This window comes from Ovis aries, chromosome 15, assembly GCF_016772045.2.
Source record: "Ovis aries strain OAR_USU_Benz2616 breed Rambouillet chromosome 15, ARS-UI_Ramb_v3.0, whole genome shotgun sequence".
Taxonomy (NCBI): domain Eukaryota; kingdom Metazoa; phylum Chordata; class Mammalia; order Artiodactyla; family Bovidae; genus Ovis; species Ovis aries.
Window position 1 is genome coordinate 19,880,549 of NC_056068.1, and position 22,514 is coordinate 19,903,062.

General features: G+C 38.8%; 1 protein-coding gene across 12 annotated transcripts in view; it reads left to right on the forward strand.

Annotated features, from left to right (window-relative positions):
- The window catches only part of ZC3H12C (zinc finger CCCH-type containing 12C), an 80,761-nt gene that overhangs the window by 37,603 nt on the left and 20,644 nt on the right, over positions 1-22,514 (forward strand). For all 12 annotated transcript variants that reach the window (XM_060399270.1, XM_027979180.2, XM_042232900.1 and 9 more), the window contains one exon: positions 135-883. In XM_060399270.1, the coding sequence (XP_060255253.1) occupies positions 135-883 (749 nt within the window). The remainder of the gene's footprint in view (positions 1-134; positions 884-22,514) is intronic.

Below are 22,514 nucleotides of genomic sequence, written 5' to 3' on the forward strand. Positions count from 1 at the left end.
GGGTGTTATGAGTAATGAGACGACGTAGACAAAACAAAGTTGATATTCAGTAGTTTGATAACTCCCAGCTTCTTTATTGAACCAGAAATGAACCAGTAAATATGAAATTCTAAATATTCTATATTTTTCTCTAGGAATACGGGGTGCTTTGCATTCAAGAATACAGAAAAAACAGCAAAGTGGAGTCAAGTACACATAACAGCTTCATGGGCTTGAAGGATCATCTGGGGCATGACCCAGGCCACCTTTATGTGGAGAGCACTGACCCACATTTAAGTACATCTGTACCTTGGTCAATGGTAGAAAAACCAACAATGGATAAAGTTAATTCTGGCAAGGAAGAAAAAGAGGTGTCTGAAGAGAATGCGAGCTCTGGTGACTCTGAAGAAAGCACAAATTCTGATAATGAGTCAGAACAATTGAGTAGCATTTCAGTAGAGCCATGCTTATTAACCAAGACTCACAGACAGCTATGTAGGTCTCCCTGTTTAGAGCCTCACATACTCAAATGCAGTGAAATTTTGCAAGACTTTAAACCTGAAGAGTCCCAGCCATCCAAGGAAATGAAAAAACCCCCTGATGTGGTGCGAGAATACCAAACAAAACTGGAGTTTGCACTGAAGTTAGGTTATTCTGAAGAACAGGTTCAACTTGTGCTAAACAAACTTGGTACTGATGCTTTAATCAATGATATTCTGGGAGAACTTGTCAAACTTGGAAATAAAAGTGAGGCTGAACAAACAGTTAGTACACTTAATATTATAATGCGGGAAACATCTTCCCTGGAATCTCAGAGGTCTGAATCTCCAATGCAAGAGATTATTGCAGATGATGGGGAGAATCTGAGACCAGTCGTTATCGATGGCAGCAATGTGGCAATGAGGTAAGTGGAAAATCTTCACTCATTATTACTGAACAACGTTCAAAACATATTTCTGATTTTGTGACCATTTCTCTTAATGTCAGAGTTGTTCTTCATCCCAGCGTTAGCTTCAGTATTTCTAATTGTCTCTTTCTTAGTTCTCGCTCTTACTTCCAGAGTGGTCAGCCATTCTCACCTCATTTGTCCCTAAATAAAAGACCTCCTTTTCCCCAGATATGTTTCCACCCACTCATCTGGCTAACTTTACTATGGTATAAAAATTAGCACATATCCCAGTATAAAGTTAAATATCCGTTTTAATTGAAGAACTTGAGTATGATCATATTGAACAGTTTTGGAACCTAGAGGGATAAGTGGCCTATTTCTCTACAAAGTCAAATAACCATAGGATAAAATCCTAGTTCTTTGAGAAGATTTTTTTTAAATTTGGGAACAAAGCCATAATTTCAGGTGTTTGGGTTTTTGTTGTTGTTGTTATTATTGTTCCACTTAAGAAATGTAATTCAAAAATAATTTTTTAGGATTTTGATGGCTTAAAATGTAAAGTGAGTCTAAATTCAATTTTGTATGTAGTTAACTGCCCACAATGTTCAGAATACTATGGGGATATAAAGATATATAAAGGTATCGGTTCTTCTTTCAGAAAGCTTAACATTTCATGTATTGTTCCTCAAAGTGATCTGAGAATAACTACCAAAGAATCATTGGGGATAATTTGTGTGCATTCTAGAGCAGTGCTGTTCAATGGCACAATCAAAAATTAAACAAGTAAAATTAATATAAAAACATTTTAGCTAGGCTAATAGAGACAAAATATTATTATTTCAATGTATGTCCAATAAAAAACTTGTTAGAGATATTTTGACATTATTTCTTTCATATTAAGTATTAAAATGGGGTATCTTACACTTATAGCACATCTCAGTTCAGACTTGACCATACTACAGATGCTTAATTTGTAGCGTGTGTCTACATATTAAACAGTGTAGTTCTAGAAACTGCCAAGTACATGCATAGACCTACCAAGTCTAGATCAAGGTATAGCCCAGCCATCTCCTTTTCTAACAAATAGCCCCATTGATAATGGTGCCTACTAAAATTTGAGAACCACTGTTTTCTAGGTGTTAGCAAGAATTTCTGCATAGGGTATGAGAAGGACTAACTTGTAATCCTCAAAATAATACTGCTTCCTCTTGATGGAAAGGGAAAGGTGATCTTTCATTTATAAGCAAACTTGCCCAGGGTAAAACGTAATTCACATCCAAATATGTCTGACTTCAGAGTCTATACATTTTTCATCATCTAGTGAAAGGTAAAAAGCAAGTTAAAAATGTTCAAGTCAGATTTTCCAAAACCTCAAATACCAAGCTAGAGAATTTAAACTTTGCTCTGAGCCACAGGTAACTGACAATTTTTGAGGAGGGAAATGTCAAGAGTAGAGCTATGCCTTAAACTGATAATCTGGCCATGATATTTATAGTGGATTATAGGAGGCAGGCAATCAAGTTGGATGCAAACAACACTTTCTAATGGAGTAAAAAGGGCCTTAAGTATCATAAGTATGAAGTGTACATACAACTTTGAGAAGTCCTTCAGCAAAATAATCTCCCTGTTGTTTAATCTTTCCCACACTTGGCCATGAAATGATTGTTTTTCTTACAAACAATCCAGAACTGTTGAACAAGTACCTTAACAGAGTGATACTGTGTAAAGCCGAAACACCATGGAATTGCCAAACAAGTGAGTAATGAAGGAAGGCAGCCTAGAGAAACACCTGCCGCCATAGCCATATGCAGCCAAAGCAGCAGAGGGGTTTTTAACAAAATACATATTCCAGGGCTCAACTTTCACTCAGAGTGTATGATAGAGCTCAAATAACTCTACAGTATGTTTAAAGTGCCCAGGTATTTCTGATGCATAGTCAGTGTTGAGAACCATTCATCATGAAAAGTATGGATAGCAATAGGTTGGGAGATGGAAAAAACTGATGATCCAGGGAAAGAGTAGTTTAGAAAATACCAGTCTTAGTAGTGCTAGTAAAACCAAGAGACACACAGATGCCATCAAGGAAGAGGCTTTAAGGAGAGAATATCCTGTGGGTAGATCTGAAAAAAGATCAAGGACATGACAGCCAGGGAGTCATTGTCTTCAAGAGCCATATGGTATTAAAGATAGAAACCCAGTTACACAGAGTCTGTGAGCTGCAACTACTGAAATCCACGCCCTAGAGCCCTTGAGCTGCAACAAGAGAAGCTACCACAATGAGAAGGCTATGCATGGTAACAAGAAAGTAGCCACAACTCACGGCAACTAGAGAAAGCCCTTGTGCAGCAAGGAAGACCTAACACAGCCAAAAGAAAAAAAGAAAAGAAAGACTAACTGGTAGAGTTGAAAAAAAAAATTAATAGACAATAGTTAAAAAAAAAAAACAAAACCCCAGTTACAATATGTCAAGAAATGAAGGAACAGAGCTAAGCTGTTATTCTAGAAAGTTGACAGAGGAAGGGAAGGAAGAGGAGTTGGGAAAGGACTTTTTAGTTTTACATAAAATGAAGCTATATCAGCTGAGGGGCTTGGGAGAAAGTCTTCACAATAGCAATAATATGAGAGTTCAATTTTTGAAGCAGAGTTCTCTGAAGGAGGAGACAGGAAAGACAGAAGTGGAGAATTTGGCATTGGAGGCAAAGGCGTTCTGGGGTTGTCAGAAGAGCAACCTAGAGGGGAGGAACAGCATCAAAACCCATAGACGTGAATTCTTTTAAGTGGATGTCCTTTAGATAAATGATGTCACAGCTGAATCAACTCACATGATTGAAGTCTAGTTCCCCGCGGCAATTAAAAAGTACTTTGATAACTGAAAATCTGCATAAAACTCTAAACTTTTTGTATCCCAGATGATGAGATGCAGAAATCAATGGCATAATGGAGGCATTTCAAACAATCTATTATATATAATTATTGAAAACACACTTGTGCTGCTGCTGCTGCTGCTAAGTCGCTTCAGTCGTGTCCAACTCCATGCGACCCCATAGGCGGCAGCCCACCAGGCTCCCCTGTCCCTGGGATTCTCCAGGCAAGAACACTGGAGTGGGTTGCCATTGCCTTCTCCAGTGCATGAAAGGGAAAAGTGAAAATGAAGTCGCTCAGTCGTGTCCGACTCTTAGTGACCCCATGGACTGCAGCCCACCCAGGCAAGAGTACTGGAGTGGGGTGCCATGGCCTTCAACATGATTATTGAAAACACACTTGTACCCCCATCTTATTTGGGCCCCATTCTGTTCCTTTTACTATAAAGATGGAATAGTGCAGATTCAGTTCTCACCTCCATCATATATTTTATTCTGTCACGTAAACTGAGATGCTTCAGGCATTTCAGGAGAGAACAACTTGACAGCAAATTTTTATTATAGCAGGATTATACTGTAAGTCACAGTGAAATGTTGTACCATGCCCATAACTTTGAAAGTGCCAGAACTTACGGAAATTTACAGTAAACGTTTACATTCTGCCACTTATGAGATCTACATAAAGTAAAAAAGTCATTTAGAAATGCATATCTACTTCAGATTCAAAATCTTAATTTTAACAAAAATGCAGAGAGATTTTACCCATTTCCTGTTGTATAAAATATAACAGACATGCTTTTACTTTTTAACCTAACATCCTACTCATGGTACTTTAGCACACCTGTTATATAATAAATTTATACACATAGTAAATTATAAAAGGTAAATGTGAGGGTAAGTTAAGAATAGAGTATTATTTTATTTCCTTTCTGATTTCTCAAGCAGGTATATTCCATACATAAGATGAATATATTTTAATTTCATTTAAATGCTAGTAATAGAACTGATATAAATGACTCTTTAGATGTAAATTAAAAGGAAAGAAAGGCACTTGATTAAAATTACCAAAATGGGCTGTTAAAAAAGTTAGTTCTCTACACACTATGTTTGTGATTCTGCGGAACTTGTTTAAACTGTCCAGTCTCAGTTTTCAGGATTCTAAAAAGGGGGAAACTGTTATCTTGCAGGCTTGTTATTAGAATTAAAGATGATCAGTACTGAGGGCCTGGCATGTAATAGGTGCTCAGTAAATTACAATTATTATTGCATTAAAAAGCTAGATTCTACATTTTAATCCAGAATATAGTAACTAATGTAATGAAAACTTAGTTGTTTCAGTTTTTTTATTCAACGTTTCAGTTCAGTTCAGTCGCTCAGTCATATCTGACTCTTTGTGACCCCATGGAGTGCAGCATGCCAGGCCTCCCTGTCCATCACCAACTCCCGGAGCCTGCTCAAACTCAGTCCCTCAAGTCTCAGTGATGCCATCCAACCATCTGATCCTCTGTCGTCCCCTTCTCCTCCCGCCTTCAATCTTTCCCAGCATCAGGGTCTTTTCCAGTGAGTCAGTTCTTCACATCAGGTGGCCAAAGTGTTGGAGCTTCAGCTTCAGCATCAGTCCTTCCAATGAATATTCAGGATTGATTTCCTTTAGGGTTGACTAGTTGAATCTCCTTGCAGTCCAAGGGACTCTGAAGAGTCTTCTCCGACACCACAGAATTGTGTTGAATTATGTGTTAATTCAGCGTTTAACCCATAGCAATTTATCAGTTCATCTTGTTCTTGTGAACCTATAGGTATATTTTAATTCTTCATATTTAGATCATCAGTTGTTTTCAATGATTTCTATTTGTTTCATAAAGGAGACTTGGGCTCTTAGATCTGGGTGAACCCAAAATTGCCCAAGGATAAGCCCTGTAACTATAATATACAGCATAGTTCCCAAAATTAGAGGGATCCTGTGTTGCTTTGCAGGAAGCATACTTCTTTCAGCTTATTAATATCCTCTTAAAAATGTGCCACACTGATAGAAGTTCTGGATAAGTTTCTTAAATAAGCAATTCACCCAAAATTGACAAATATTCAAAAATAGAGTAATAAATTTAGCAAAAGCCCTAAACTTTTGTGCCAAAGTACTTGATTTCTGAAATATAAAATAGAATGAAATTAATATTTAGTGAAGCTGGACTAACTAGCAATTACTGACAAAAAGATGCAGTTAATTTTTCAAAAAGTTAAAAAAAAAAACAAAAACTTTACAATAATTTTGCCAATTGGTCATTGAGCAAATAGGCTTCTTTCCATAGTAGGGCAGATACTTTGATAAAGGTGTACCATGAAGTGTATCAGTTCAGTTCAGTTGCTCAGTCGTGGCCAACTCTTTGCGACCCCATGGACTGCAGCACGCCAGGCCTCCCTGTCCATCACCAACTCCTGGAGTTTACTCAAACTCATGTCGGTTCCATCAAACTGTCTCATCCTCTGTCGTCCCCTTCTCCTGCCTTCAATCTTTCCCAGCATCAGAGTCTTTTCCAATGAGTGAACTGTATACTCCACATATAGACACAGAAATAAAGCATAAGCAATATTTATCATTTCTAAAATGAAATTCTAAATGATACTGTGATTTTTATTTCCTCCATGTAGCTTTACCATTCTTCAAATTCTGATTCTGTTAAACCTGCAGTAGTTCAGCAGTGGAGTACAGAATTATTCTTTATCCACATGTATCCGATAGTTTAGTTTTTCCTTAAATGAGTCCAGTGTTTTTATTTGCCTGTGGTTTTAGGTTCAGATGACGTTTCCTGCCATTAACACTACCATGTTGTGAACCATCAGGGAAGGGAGTGTAAGTTGGATGTTAGTGCTCTTAGATTCCTAAAAGTTTTTTATTTCTTCAGTACCCTTTCATAACCTAGTCACTGGACATCATTAAAATTATATCTCCATATTCTCCTTTAGCTTCTACCAAATATATGAAATAAGAGTGATGAACAAAAAAAAAAAAAACCCAGAGCCTCATTACTTCCTCTATGCCGTGTGCAGCACAAATTCTCCTGTTTCATGGAATAGAAGCTAGGCGCAGCAGCCTTCTCTATTTGATATGAACAAACTGTTGAAACTCCTCCTTACCACTACTCCCCTATTATTGCAATTCCTCTCTCTTCGTCAGTAAATCCAGCCTTTTGGTTTCAGTGTGAATCTCCAAACTGGTGGGTAGGCCTTATTGCTGCATATTTGTGTAGAATATTCAGTTCAGTTCAGTTCAGTTCAGTCGCTCAGTCATGTCCGACTCTTTGCGACCCCATGAATCGCAGCACACCAGGCCTCCCTGTCCATCACCATCTCTTGGAGTTCACTCAGAGTCGCGTCCATTGAGTCCATGATGTCAACTAGCCATTTCATCCTCTGTCGTCCCCTTCTCCTCCTGCCCCAATCCCTCCCAACATCAGAGTCTTTTCCAATGAGTCAACTCTTCGCATGAGGTGGCCAAAGTACTGGAGCTTCAGCTTTAGCATCATTCCTTCCAAAGAAATCCCAGGGTTGATCTCCTTCAGAATGAACTGGTTGGATCTCTTTGCAGTCCAAGGGACTCTCAAGAGTCTTCTCCAACACCACAGTTCAAAAGCATCAATTCTTTGGTGCTCAGCCTTCTTCACAGTCCAACTCTCACATCCATACATGACCACAGGAAAAACCATAGCCTTGACTAGATGGACCTTAGTCGGCAATGTCTCTGCTTTTGAATATACTATCTAGGTTGGTCATAACTTTTCTTCCAAGGAGTAAGCGTCTTTTAATTTCATGGCTGCAGTCACCATCTGCAGTGATTTTGGAGCCCCCCAAAATAAAGTCTGACACTGTTTCTACTGTTTCCCATCTATTTCCCATGAAGTGATGGGACCATATGCCATGATCTTCGTTTTCTGAATGTTGAGCTTTAAGCCAACATTTTCACTCTCCTCTTTCACTTCCATCAAGAGGCTTTTTAGCTCCTCTTCACTTTCTGCCATAAGGGTGGTATCTGCATATCTGAGGTTATTGATATTTCTCCCAGCAATCCTGATTCCAGCTTGTGTTTCTTCCAGTCCAGCGTTCCTCATGATGTACTCTGCATAGAAGTTAAATAAGCAGGGTGACAATATACAGCCTTGACGTACTCCTTTTCCTATTTGGAACCAGTCTGTTGTTCCATGTCCAGTTCTAACTGTTGCTTCCTGACCTGCATACAGGTTTCTCAAGAGGCAGGTTAGGTGGTCTGGTATTCCCATCTCTTTCAGAATTTTCCACAGTTTCTTGTGATCCACACAGTCAAAGGCTTTGGCATAGTCAATAAAGCAGAAATAGATGTTTTTCTGGAACTCTCTTGCTTTTTCCATGATCCAGCAGATGTTGGCAATTTGATCTCTGGTTCCTCTGCCTTTTCTAAAACCAGCTTGAACATCAGGGAGTTCATAGCTCACATATTGCTGAAGCCTGGCTTGGAGAATTTTGAGCATTACTTTACTAGCGTGTGAGATGAGTGCAATTGTGCGGTAGTTTGAGCATTCTTTGGCATTGCCTTTCTTTGGGATTGGAATGAAAACTGACCTTTTCCAGTCCTATGGCCCCTGCTGAGTTTTCCAAATTTGCTGGCATATTGAGTGCAGCACTTTCACAGTATCATCTTTCAGGATTTGAAACAGCTCAACTGGAATTCCATCACCTCCACTAGCTTTGTTCATAGTGATGCTTTCTAAGGCCCACTTGACTTCACTTTCCAAGATGTCTGGCTCTAGATTAATGATCACATCATCATGATTATCTGTGTTGTGAGGATCTTTTTTGTACAGTTCTTCCGTGTATTCTTGCCACCTCTTCTTAATATCTTCTGCTTCTGTTAGGTCCAGATTATTTCTGTCCTTTATCGAGCCCATCTTTGCATGAAATGTTACCTTGGTATCTCTAATTTTTTGGAAGAGATCTCTAGTCTTTCCCATTCTGTTGTTTTCCTTTATGTCTTTGCATTGATCGCTGAAGAAGGTTTTCTTATCTCTTCCTGCTATTCTTTGGAACTCTACATTCAGATGCTTATATCTTTCCTTTTCACGTCTCTTCTTTTCACAGCTATTTGTAAGGCCTCCCCAGACAGCCATTTTGCTTTTTTGTATTTCTTTTCCATGGGGATGGTCTTGATCCCTGTCTCCTGTAGAATGTCACGAACCTCATTCCATAGTTCATCAGGCACTCTATCTATCAGATCTAGGCCCTTAAATCTATTTCTCACTTCCACTGTATAATCAGAAGGGATTTGATTTAGGTCATACCTGAATGGTCTAGCGGTTTTCCCTACTTCCTTCAATTTAAGTCTGAATTTGGTAATAAGGAGTTCATGATCTGAGCCACCGTCAGCTCCCAGTCTTGTTTTTGCTGACTGTATAGAGCTTCTCCATCTTTGGCTGCAAAGAATATAATCAATCTCATTTTGGTGTTGACCATCTGGTGATGTCCATGTGTAGAGTCTTCTCTTGTGTTTTTGGAAGAGGGTGTTTGCTACGACAAGTGCATTTTCTTGGCAAATCTCTATTAGTCTTTGCCCTGCTTCATTCCGCATTCCAAGGCCAAATTTGCCTGTTACTCCAGGTGTTTCTTGACTTCCTACTTTTGCATTCCAGTCCCCTATAATGAATATTAGGAAGATATTTTCTTTGCTAAAAATCTTAGGTGGGCCATTTTTGACCGATAGGATCCCTTCCTGTATTGCCTCTATGTTTATATTTACCTTTAAGAAAGTTCACTCTATAGAGAAATTAAGAGAAGGATTTGAGCACTAAGACTGCAGATAAAGACACCTATTTATATTTGAAAGTATATGCAGAAGTTAAATTGTGGACAACTTCTGGCAAAAGAACTAAGAATATTGCTTTTGTATACCAATCTAATGGCAGAGAATACAGACATAAAACAACCATCTGCTTGATCCCTACCCATCAAAAAGACTTGCTTAGAAACCAGCTGGTGTGGCATATATCTGAACCTTACCTGGCGTGTAGAAAAGCACTCCAGGTGAGTCATTGAAGTCATTTTCTTAAAGTCTAGACAGATACAGAGTCAGAATATGAACAGAAACATGTCCAAGTTGTGTTAACTTTTCTTTATATCAAGAATAGTGGACTAAGCCTACATATTTATAAAATATAAGTAAAATTTAGCAATGTTTATAAATAGGATTTATTTATATAGATTAATCTTTCAAATGGCACAAAGGCTTTTATGTATCTAATCTGACTTGTGAAAGTTATATAGGCTTGAGAACTCTTTTCAGTGTGAATTTGAATATTGAAGTCTATCTTGTCTAGGCTCCAAAATTTGCCTTCAGTTGTTGGGTGGGTTTGCCATCCTGTTGCCTGTTTACCATTTTATTATAGCCCTGTTTACCATTTTAGTATACAGGAATATACTAAATCCTCCTGGACACCTAATCCAAGTTTTTGGTTTAGATTACAGATGTGAGACTGCAAATTGCCAGGGTTCAATCAAAGTTGATTTTGGTTCTCAACAAAATGTCTCAAAATTAAGTGCAGTGGACCTGCATAGTCCAGTATGGTGACTACTGGCTGCATGTTGAGCTTTTGAAATGCGCCTAATCCAAATTGAGATAGTCTGTAAATACATACCAGATTTTGAAAACCTACTACAAAAATATATGAAATATATCAACAATTTTCATGCTGAATATGTATAAAAATGATATTTTTTGATACATTGAGTTAAATGAAATATATTACTAAAATTAATTTCACCTACTTTTTACTTTTTTTTTTTTTTAATTTTGGTTTACAATACTGTATTGGTTTTGCCATGCATCAACATGTATCTGCCACCGGTGTACACAAGTTCCCAATCCTAAACCCCCCTCCCACCTCCCCCACCCCATACAATCTCTCTGGGTCATCCTAGTGCACCCGCCCCAAGCGTCCTGTATCCTGCATCAAACCTAGACTGGCGATTTGTTTATTACATGATATTATACGTGTTTCAATGCCATTCTCCCAAATCATTCCCACCTTCTCCCTCTCCTACAGAGTCCAAAAGTCTTTTACTTTTACTTTTTACTTTTTAAAAGGTGATTTTAAATTATATATGTGGTTCACATCATACTTCTATTGGACTTCTCAGTGAAATGTTTTCTAAGTCCCAACTTAGTAAGGGCTTAACATCAATTAAAGGACAGCTTAATTGCCCTCTAGATGACTGTCAGCGTCGAAGGTTCTACCTAAGGTTAGTTGGCAGTGTCCTGTTTCTCTTATTGTTTTAGAGAAAATCCTAGATACTACAAAAAGAATCAGAGAATCAGAACTAGTTTTTTCTGTTGTTTGATTATATCAGGGTGGAGTCTAACAAAGACAGATACTAGTTCTATTCCACTGCATCTCTTTATAATCCTAAGTGTGTCTTCTACATGTCATCAGTCATGAATTTTAATAGATGGTCAGTAAATGGTCAGTAAACTTTCCTGTTATCTCATATGTGCTTATTTAAACCTTAACCTAGGAAATAGCAATGTTAATAATCCCATTACATATGAATAAAGTTATTGATAATTATAAGTCACCTAACTAGTGATTATAAGAAACGGGAAAAGTCACCCAATTATAATAGGAAAAAGTGATTCAGGTTTTAGATTTCTGCATCTACTTACCAGACACGTTCTCTTCAGCATCTTTAGACTAATGATCCACTTGGAACTAGATTAGCTAGATATGCTTCCTATTATTAATTCTGGCTTCAAATTGTGGACCTTATAAAGTGAAGAAATCTTTCTACTTCCCTTTTTCCTAATCCTTTTCCATTCTCAAAACTTTGGCCACACCACTCTGTCTGTATCAACTGGAAGGTAAGAGTAAACTATTTCATGTTAAGACTTCCATTGTAATTTTGGTGTTGAAATTTTCATTGTCCTAAATCAGTGATTTTTCAGACTTTTATTTTCCTTTAAAGCAGTACAATCCTGCAAATCTTGAAAGGAAGCCCACTATTTAAAACGAACAAAGGTAGAAGTGGGAATTAAAAATTCCGTTCATTGCTCCCTACAGAGAGAGGCCTCTGAGCCACACTGGGATTTCTATTTAGGACACAACTTGATAAACTTGATCAAGTTATCTGCAACAAGGGAGCATTTTCTGGGTGTATTGTCTCCTGACCACTAGGTTTAGGTTCAGAGTGATCTTGATGTAGTGGGAGAGAGATCAGAGAATAAAAGTTGAGTAGCTTTAAGAGTGACAAAATCGGCATATATTGCTCCTTATGAGCGTTGAATATAAAAAGTTCTAGATGCCCATGAGTCAGCATATGCAATTATACATATTTAAATACGATATGAAATTTAATTAGACTACAGTGATAGGAAGGAAAATATTCTCTTGTTTGCATTTTGAAGATGATATCCAGCTGCACTCCTTTCTCCCTATTTAAGGGAAATGGGGTAAATGTTGGAGAACTTCTTCTTAACGATCACTTAACACTGATAATGCATTAGTATTTGAAAGGGTTGCTTAAAATTAAAATCTATTTTCACATATTCAACATGATTTATGTGCAATAAGGCCAAAAAATTGAAAAATTAAAGTCATCAAATATTTGAAGAGCACCTAAGTATGTTAATAATTTAGTATTCAATAAATATTTATTATTATTATATTAATATAATTAAGCTAACTATATCTAAACTTGAAGGACTTAGGACTTTCAGTACTAAAGATTCAAATATGGTTTTCTAGTTTAAAAGGATACATTTTACTTATATTTTTCACTGTAAGTACTTCACTGACAAACTTGTATCCTTATCATTATATGTAGCTGATTCCCTGGTGATTCAGATGGTAAAGCATCTGCCCGCAATGTGGGAGACTTGGGTTTGATCCCTGGGTTGAGAAGATCCCCTGGAGAAGGAAATGGCAACCCACTCCAGTACGCTTACCTAGAAAATTCCATGGATGGAGGAGCCTGGTGGGCTACAGTCCATGGGGTTGACACAACTGAGTGACTTCATTCACTAGCTCATAATGACCCATTAAAGTCACGAAAGTTTTATGATCATATTTGAATATTCCAGTGGAGAGTATAGCAAACTTATAGGTCAAGGTTTTGATTTAAATTAAAAAAGATGATATATAGAAGCTTATAAAAAACTGATGGATTATCTTTTAGGTTTTTTTTGAAAAAAATTTTTTTTTCAGTCCCCTGATTAGCTTGATCTCATTTTTGTTTGTTTCCCTTGTGGCTCAACTGGTAAAGAATCCGCCTGCAATGCAGGAGACCTGGGTTTGATCCCTGAGTTGGGAAGATCCCCTGGAGAAGGGAAAGGCTACCCACTCCAGTATTCTGGCCTGGAGAATTCCATGGACTATGTAGTCCATGGGGTTGCAAAGAGTCGGACACGACTACGTGACTCACTTAGTGATCTCCACATATCAAACACATTGATCTAAAAAAAAAAATCACAATTTACTTTCAGCAGTGAGATTAAAGCTAGTACAAATTTACTGGTTTCATTTTCATTCCAAAGCAGGCTTTTTTACCATTTTCTAAAAATTAGGACCAAAAGGATATGAGAAAGGGAAAAACTAGTATTTGTTGAAACCTTCTGTGTGCAGGCAGTGCTCTGTGGATGTTACCTTGTTTAGCTTTCACGAGCTTCCCTGGTGGCTCAGAGGTTAAAGCATCTGCCTGGAATGTGGGAGACCCAGGTTCGATCCCTGGATCAGGAAGATCCCCTGGCGAAGGAAATGGCAACCCACTCTAGTACTCTTGCCTGGAGAATCCCATGGAGGGAGGAGCCTGGTAGGCTACAGTCCATGGGGTTGTAAAGAGTCGGACATGACTGAGTCACTTCACTTCACTTCTTCAGTTCTCACAATCCTGTAATGTAGGTGGGATTACCTCCATTTTAAATATGAGAAAAGTGAGGTTCCGAATAAGTAACTTGCCAAGGTCACACAGAAATGTACTAAAGAAAATACTTAAATTCATGTCTAATTCCAAACTTTGCTATTTTCACTGAGTTGAGCTATTCGTGAAAAGCCATCTCTATTTAATAGTAATGCTAGTTAGTCATAGTATTAGGAGTACTAATACTATCCTGGTAATTAGTAGTCCTAATTTACTATTGCTTTCCTGGTGGCTCAGATGGTAAAGAATCTGCTTGCAATTCAGGGGACCCAGGTTCAATCCCTGGGTCAGGAAGATCCCCTGGAGGAGGAAATGGCAACCCACTCCATTGTTCTTGTATGGAAAATCCCATGGACAGAGGAGCCTGGTGTGCTACAGTCCATGGGATCGCAAAGTCAGACACGACTGAGCGACTAGCACTTTCTTCTCTAATACTTTCAATTTACTATTAGCAGTAGTACTAAACATGCCCTTCTAGGTATGATTTTTACAGTTAGATTTTAGATGAGTTAAGGAAAACCTTTTAAGAATGGGTTTCCTTTGATCATAAAGTGAAGTGAAGTCGCTCAGTTGTGTCCGACTCTTCGCAACCCCATGGACTGCAGCCTACCAGGCTCCTCCGTCCATGGGATTTTCCAGGCAAGAGTACTGGAGCGGGGTGCCATTGCCTTCTCCAACTAATTCACTAGTTTAGTACGCAATAAAATAACAGAGGCTTTGAATAAGTTAAACTGGCTAATAACAACTAATTAGTTTTCTTCAGTGATCACTGTTCTTCTACATAGGCAGGATAATTAATTCACAGATAGTCTTTCTGGTCTATCTTCAACTATTCTTACACTACATAATCAATTAGGGACATCTTTTTACAGATATATGAAGAGAACACAGGTAGCTTTACGTAAGCTGAGTTTGTTAAATCTATTTGTTATGACAAGGGATTTCTGACACAAAACTTGCTCACTGCACACTGAACGCCGGAGAAGTGATGAAACAGGACAGCTGATGTTAGGAGGTATCTGGGAGTGGGGTAGGGTGAGAAGTCATGGATAAATAAAAAACCGGCAAGTATCTGCTGAAGCAGAGCCACTTTTTAGGGGGCATAAGAAAAACTGATAAGTCACCATTTTGGTCTCTTTAGAGAAATCCATTTGTTGTTAAGAATTTAAGACCATTTACTATCGTTGATGCTGCAAAATGCAATAGTCACACTATTTCCAGAAGGATCCTAAGAACTGTAGTGCAGAAGGAATCTAAGAAAATAAATCATTACAAAACCATCAGTATTTGTCAAAGAAATGTGCTCAAAACAGTGACTTTTACAAAAAAGTCCTTTGATCATATGCAAGTGTATAAGGGATACACTTATTACATAAATTTTAGAAAATAAGAAAATAAAAACCACCTATGATTTCCAAGATTCTTTACAAGCATTATAAGGAACAAGTTTTGTGTGTGTGCTTAGACGCTGAGTCATGTCTGACTCTTTGCAGCCCTATGGACTGTAGCCAGCTATGCTCCTCTATCCATGGGATTCTCCTGGCAAGAATACTGGAGTGGGTTGCCATTTCCTCCTCCAGGGGATCTTCCCAACCCAGAGATGTAAACCATGTTTCTTACCATCTCCTGCATTGGCAGGCAGATTCTTTACCACTAGCGCCACCTGGGAAGCTTATAAGTAGTAAGTTAATTCAAACCAAGTACTCAAACTAAAGCAAAATCAAATTTGAAGAAATAACAGATAATTGGAAAAAGGTTGCTTATTTTTCTTTTTTAATGCCATGAAAAGAATTATAAAGAAGCTGTCCCTGCTAATAGTCGGTTTCATTCCCTTGTTAGGTTTCTCCATGTTTTTCGATTGCTCCTCATGTCTGCCATGGGAAGATAACAGTTATAATTCTAAAATTACCCTTCCTTATCCTGTGGTTAACCTAGTAATGATATGTGTATATATAACTTATCAGTGTAATACAGGAGACCATGTTTCCTAAATACACCAGATGGAATGGTTCACCCATTTCCCCTCTCTTCTAGGTCCTGTATTGAGGCAAGCTACATTAAAATGTGTGGTTCCCTGAATTTTTCTCTGTGTCACAAAATATATCTTTATCTATTAACCATCACAGGTGACTAATTTAATGGCACATAATAAGCAAGTGTACTTCAGTTCTCTAGTGGAAAGTATATATGATATTTTTATGATATAACAAATACCATATTAGTTTGAGTGTTTATGAAATTGCCCTTCTGTTGAAGACGGAAAAGTAGAATTGATGGGCCTTTCAGATTTGTTACCGTAGTATATGTGAATAACTTAAAGATAATCCCATTAGATATGAGATAAAGTGAACCTACAAAATAATGAAAAGTTATGATAGTGGAAATCATATAAAGAATATGTTTGTCAGGATAATTTGTGTTCATTTCAGCTCCCCATGGTTTCCAGTTTCTAGTTCACTAGTAGCTACATACGTCTGACACTCTGAGTGGGAGTCCCTGGATACACGCAATGAGGCTTCAATTAGCCAAGTCCCAGTCCTTCGTAGCAGCACTTTTCACAGCCTGGTCTACAAATTAATTTTATCTTATTGTCTGGAATAAGCTCTATAATGAATTACAGAAATCTGCTGGGGAAGTTGCAATGACTAATAAATGAGCAGTTCGTTTTCCATGTGGAATATTAGTTGCCCATGTACTAGAAAACCTCTCATTCAAAATTTGGGCCCATAGCCTGGCTGGCACACCCCTAGCACATATTTACTCTCAGTATCAATAAGCACATACTAACCATCTCCCAGGCTTTTCAAAAATCTTCTACTTGGAGTACAGAATGTGATAGCCTTGTGTTTATCCAGGAGATCTCTTCCCAACAGATGAACAGCATTTAGAGACAAAAGTTGGCGCGTATAGCCCTGTAGTTTCAGGCTCATGCTGCTGTTTTGCAGCCTGACTCCTTTTGTTTCCCCTTCCTTCCAAGTTTTCAGGGCAACCATTTGCCAACCTGATGCCTTAATTCTAGGACAGTTTCTTATCCACATTCTCAGACTCCTTGTTACATTCTCTTGATCATTTCTGCCTCCCTAGCTAAGTTTTGCATGTTGAATGTAGGGGGAGTCTTGGAGGTGGAATCCATACCAGAATATTCAAGTAAGTTATCCCCAAATCCTAAAGCCCTTGGGAACCATCTGTCCAGGAAGCCATCATCTCCTCCTCCCAGGTCTCAGATGAGCAAGGAAGACTGAGGGTGGGTGGAAGGGAGCAGCCGCAGAGAAGGGTTGAGAACCTGGAGAAAGAGATAGGTGCTTTCCATTTCATAATCTCTTCTTTCCGTTTTTAAATTCATTCTTACTGGCTGTCCAGTTCATTTTTCATTTATTTCCTGAGATCCAGAGACACTAATAATCCTTCTATTTTAAGTAGGGTTTTTCTAAAATTCGGTATAAATATACTAATTTGTCTGCTTCAAATGAGCCTTCCTCTGGCCACTGCAAAGCAAGATTTTATAAACATGCCTATTCCAAACGTGACAGAGTAAAATAAGCCCTTTAAGAAAGAGACCTACTGGCAGGCTCCTTATATTTTTCTGCATTAAAGGCCAGGTTTAATCACACACAACCTTCAAGCTGTATTACCCATTTTGCTCACCAGGAACTTAGAATTAGCAATGACTTTGGCATTTTCCCTGGGAAACCAATCCCACTGAGCAAAGTAGTCGAAAGGATACTTTGTAGCAAACATCCAGGGTCTCTTTCCTAATCAAAAGTGGCCACAAATCTTCTGAGTCACCAACAGGACTCTCTTGCGGTATACCATCCTGTTGCCAAATTGTTGAAATAACAAACGGAGGCCCATAGGATCATGCCAGTTCATAAATATAGAATTAGCTATTTTTACTACTAAGTAAAAAACCCCAAATGCATACACATATAGCCTGTAAGTGACTACAGAACCGTAATGAATTTTCTTCTCTATTTATATGGCATTATAACTACTGGAGAAGGTGATAGCACCCCACTCCAGTACTCTTGCCTGGAAAATCCCATGGACGGAGGAGCCTGGTGGGCTGCAGTCCATGGGGTCGCTAAGAGTCGAGCATGACTGAGCGACTTCCCTTTCACTTTTCACTTTCATGCATTGGAGAAGGAAATGGCAACCCACTCCAGTATTCTTGCCTGGAAGATCCCAGGGACCGCGGGGCCTGGTGGGCTGCTGTCTATGGGGTCTCACAGAGTCGGACACAACTGAAGCGACTTAGCAGTAGCAAAACTACAGTTTGTAAACGTCATCCTACTTTTTTAGTAAACACCCAACACTCAACAGTTAATTTGTACTGGTAGCTACACTGTGTCCACTCTGACATCCTGTTTTTCATAATTTTTTAAATCAAGATCCCTCTGTTTTTACAATTCTTTATCAGAGCCTCCTTCAGCTGCTCCTTATATTATAACCAGCACATCCTTCAACACACCTCATGAAGTTAGGTCCAGTTCAGTCTCCCCCAGCCTCTCCCAGTCTGTGGAAGTCTCATCTGCAGTTTGGAATCACCCAGTAGCTGCTCATTTTCCTGTTACTAGGGCTGGTTCTGGGCCTTGGCAGCTGGCAGGGACTTCCAAGACAACAGCAGCCATTCCAGGGGTTTCCTAGTTAGCATTCATTTCTTTGGCCTGTTCAGGAAAGGACTGGCTGGGGAAATATTGGATACCCAGGACCAACCCTACATGTCCCCGGGTGCCTGTCCGTTTCCCCACCCCAACCATAAAAGAGAAAGAAGACGTTAGCCTGCTCCCATGTGAGATCTCAGGCTGGCCAACTGCTGAGTGCTTTCAATCCGATTTCAAGGTACGACTGGATGTTACAATTACTGTGTTTGAGAGAAAACATGGCTTTCAACTTGATAATAACGTATTCCCAAATTGCCCTCCTGAATAGGCATACCAATTTGTACTCCCACCTGTAATGTATGAGTTACTTCTGTCACACATCCGTGGCAACATCTGGTGTTTGCAGACTTTATTTCTTCCCATATGATGGGTGTGAAGTGGTGTCTCACTTTGGCTTTAATTTGCATTTCTTCACTGTTGAGCTTTTTTCATTTGTTTGTTGGTCATTTGGGTTTCCTCTCTTGTGAATTCACTGTTTATATCTATTGCCTTAAAAAAATAATAGGGGAGGATTACCCTTCTCAATGTACAGGAGTACTTTATGTATTCTGAGTACTAGTGTTTTTATCAGTCCTATGCAAATACCTTCTCCCAGACTGTGGCATTTTAATTTTGTTTATGGAATCCTTTTCACAAAGAAGTTTTATGTGCTCAAATGTATCATTCTTTTCCTTGGTAGTAAAAAGAATTTCTCTATCTTGATATGAATGTCTCCTGTAATTTCTTCTAAAAGTTTTATAGTATTTTCATATTTAAATTTTTGATCAATATACAATTTATTTTTATGTGTGGTATTAGGTAAAATTATAATTTTATTTTTTCCACACAAATAATTGATTGCCCTAGTACCATGTGTTAAATGATCCATATTTTTCTTCATCTATCTGTAATGTCACATGTATAACTGAAACTCCAATATTTTTGCCACCTGATGCGGAGAGCTGACTCATTGGAAAAGACTGTGACGCTGCGAGGGATTGGGGGCAGGAGGAGAAGGGGACGACCGAGGATGAGATGGCTGGATGGCATCACCGACTCGATGGACATGAGTCTGAGTGAACTCCGGGAGTTGGTGATGGACAGGGAGGCCTGGCGTGCTGCGATTCATGGGGTCACAAAGAGTCGGACACGAGTGAGCGACTGCACTGAGCTGAACTGATATATGTGTGTGAGAGAGAGATCGATCTTAGGTTCACTTTTCTGTTGTTGATTTTCTGTTTTTTAATCATTGCTAATATAACACTGATTGGGTTTCTGTAGTTTTATGCAAAAATACTGATAGCTAGTAGGGAAGTTCCTCCTTTTTCGTTCTTCAGGATTACTTAACTATCCTTGGCCTCTTGTTTTTTCAAATGAACTTCAGGATCAACTTCTCAAGTTTCACAAAAAAACCCTTTGATATTGGGATTCCAGTGTACTAACATTAATTTGAGAATTACTATCTTCATACATTGAGTCTTACCATCCATGAAAATGGGATAGTGTTCCTTTCATCTAGGTCTTCTCTTATGCTCTTTAATACAGGTTTTCAATTTTCATTTTCTCTATAAAGCTCTTATAATATCTTCTTTATATTTGTTTGGTTTTTGTTACTGTTACAAATAGGGTCATTTTTTAAATTAAAATTTTAAATTGGTTTATGGTATATAGCAATATTAATCTTTAATAACATTGTCAAAGAACATTGTATGATAGATACATGATGTCTGTTGAAATCTATTCTGTGGCCTAGTCCACAGCCACTTTTATAACTCTTCGTGTGTTCTTGAAAAGATTTTCTCTTTAACTCTGTGCAAGGTTTTGCATTTGTCTAGTAGGTCAAGCTTGTAATTAGTTATTCACTTGTCTGGATTCTTACTAAATGTATTCTGCTTTACCTGTCTCGTAGTATGACTGTGAATTTATTTCTTCACGTCATCCCATGATCTTTTTCATTACTCGTATGGAGACTGAGTTCACAATTATTACAGCTTCCTTGTGAATTGCTCCTTTTTTACTCTTATGTAGTAACCTTTTTATTCCTAGTAATGTTTTGCCTTAAATATATTTTTTCTGATATTAATAGAGTTTTGCCAGTTTCCTGTTGGTTTATGGTGTGAATAACATAGCAGTTAAGGATGTGTTTAGCTGCAACTAGTTTCTTAAACAAATGTTAGGGAGCTGTTTGTTATCAAATAACAAAATCAGGGAGAGAAGTGGGTCCAGCAACAGTGTCAGTTCAGTCGCTCAGTCGTGTCCGACTTTGGACCCCATGAACCGCAGCACGCCAGGCCTCCCTGTCCATCACCATCTCCCGGAGTTCACACAGACACACGTCCATCGAGTCTGTGATGCCATCCAGCCATTTCATCCTCTGTCGTCCCCTTCTCCTCCTGCCCCCAATCCCTCCCAGCATCACAGTCTTTTCCAATGAGTCAGCTCTTTGCATGAGGTGGCCAAAGTACTGGAGTTTCAGCTTTAGCATCATTCCTTCCAAAGAAATCCCAGGGTTGATCTCCTTCAGAATGGACTGGTTGGATCTCCTTGCAGTCCAAGGGACTCTCAAGAGTCTTCTCCAACACCACAGTTCAAAAGCATCAATTCTTCGGTGCTCAGCCTTCTTCACAGTCCAACTCTCACATCCACACATGACCATAGGAAAAACCATAGCCTTGACTAGATGGACCTTAGTCGGCAAAGTAATGTCTCTGCTTTTGAATATACTATCTAGGTTGGTCATAACTTTTCTTCCAAGGAGTAAGCGTCTTTTAATTTCCTGGCTGCAGTCACCATCTGCAGTGATTTAGGAGCCCCAAAAAATACAGTCTGACACTGTTTCTACTGTTTCCCATCTATTTCCCATGAAGTGATGGGACTGGATGCCATGATCTTTGTTTTCTGAATGTTGAGCTTTAAACCAACATTTTCGCTCTCCTCTTTCACTTTCATCAAGAGGCTTTATAACTCCTCTTCACTTTCTGCCATAAGGGTGGTGTCATCTGCACATCTGAGGTTATTGATATTTCTCCCGGCAATCTTGATTCCAGCTTGTGTTTCTTCCAGTCCAGCGTTTCTCATGATGTACTCTGCATAGAAGTTAAATAAGCAGGGAGACAATATATAGCCTTGACGTACTCCTTTTCCTATTTGGAACCAGTCTGTTGTTCCATGTCCAGTTCTAACTGTTGCTTCCTGACCTGCATACAGGTTTCTCAAGAGGCAGGTTAGGTGGTTTGGTATTCCCATCTCTTTCAGAATTTTCCATAGTTTCTTGTGATCCACACAGTCAAAGGCTTTGGCATAGTCAATAAAACAGAAATAGATGTTTTTCTGGAACTCTTGCTTTTCCATGATCCAGTGGATTTTGGCAATTTGATCTCTGGTTCCTCTGCCTTTTCTAAAACCAGCTTGAATATCAGGGAGTTCACAGTTCACGTATTGCTGAAGCCTGGCTTGGAGAATTTTGAGCATTACTTTACTAGCGTGTGAGATGAGTGCAATTGTGCAGTAGTTTGAGCATTCTTTGGCATTGCCTTTCTTTGGGATTGGAATGAAAACTGACCTTTTCCAGTCCTGTGGCCCCTGTTGAGTTTTCCAAATTTGCTGGCATATTGAGTGCAGCACTTTCACAGTATCATCTTTCAGGATTTGAAACAGCTCAACTGGAATTCCATCACCTCCACTAGCTTTGTTCATAGTGATGCTTTCTAAGGCCCACTTGACTTCACTTTCCAAGATGTCTGGCTCTAGATTAGTGATCTCATCATCATGATTATCTTGGTCGTGAAGATCTTTTTTGTACAGTTCTTCCGTGTATTCTTGCCACCTCTTCTTAATATCTTCTGCTTCTGTTAGGTCTATACCATTTGTGTCCTTTATCGAGCCCATGTTTGCATGAAATGTTTCCTTGGTATCTCTAATTTTCTGGAAGAGATCTCTAGTCTTTCCCATTCTGTTCTTTCCCTCTATTTCTTTGCATTGATCGCTGAAGAAGGCTTTCTTATCTCTTCCTGCTATTCTTTGGAACTCTACGTTCAGATGCTTATATCTTTCCTTTTCTCCTTTGCTTTTCACCTCTCTTCTTTTCACAGCTATTTGTAAGGCCTCCCCAGACAGCCATTTTGCTTTTTTGCATTTCTTTTCCATGGGGATGGTCTTGATCGCTGTCTCCTGTACAATGTCACGAACCTCATTCCATAGTTCATCAGGCACTCT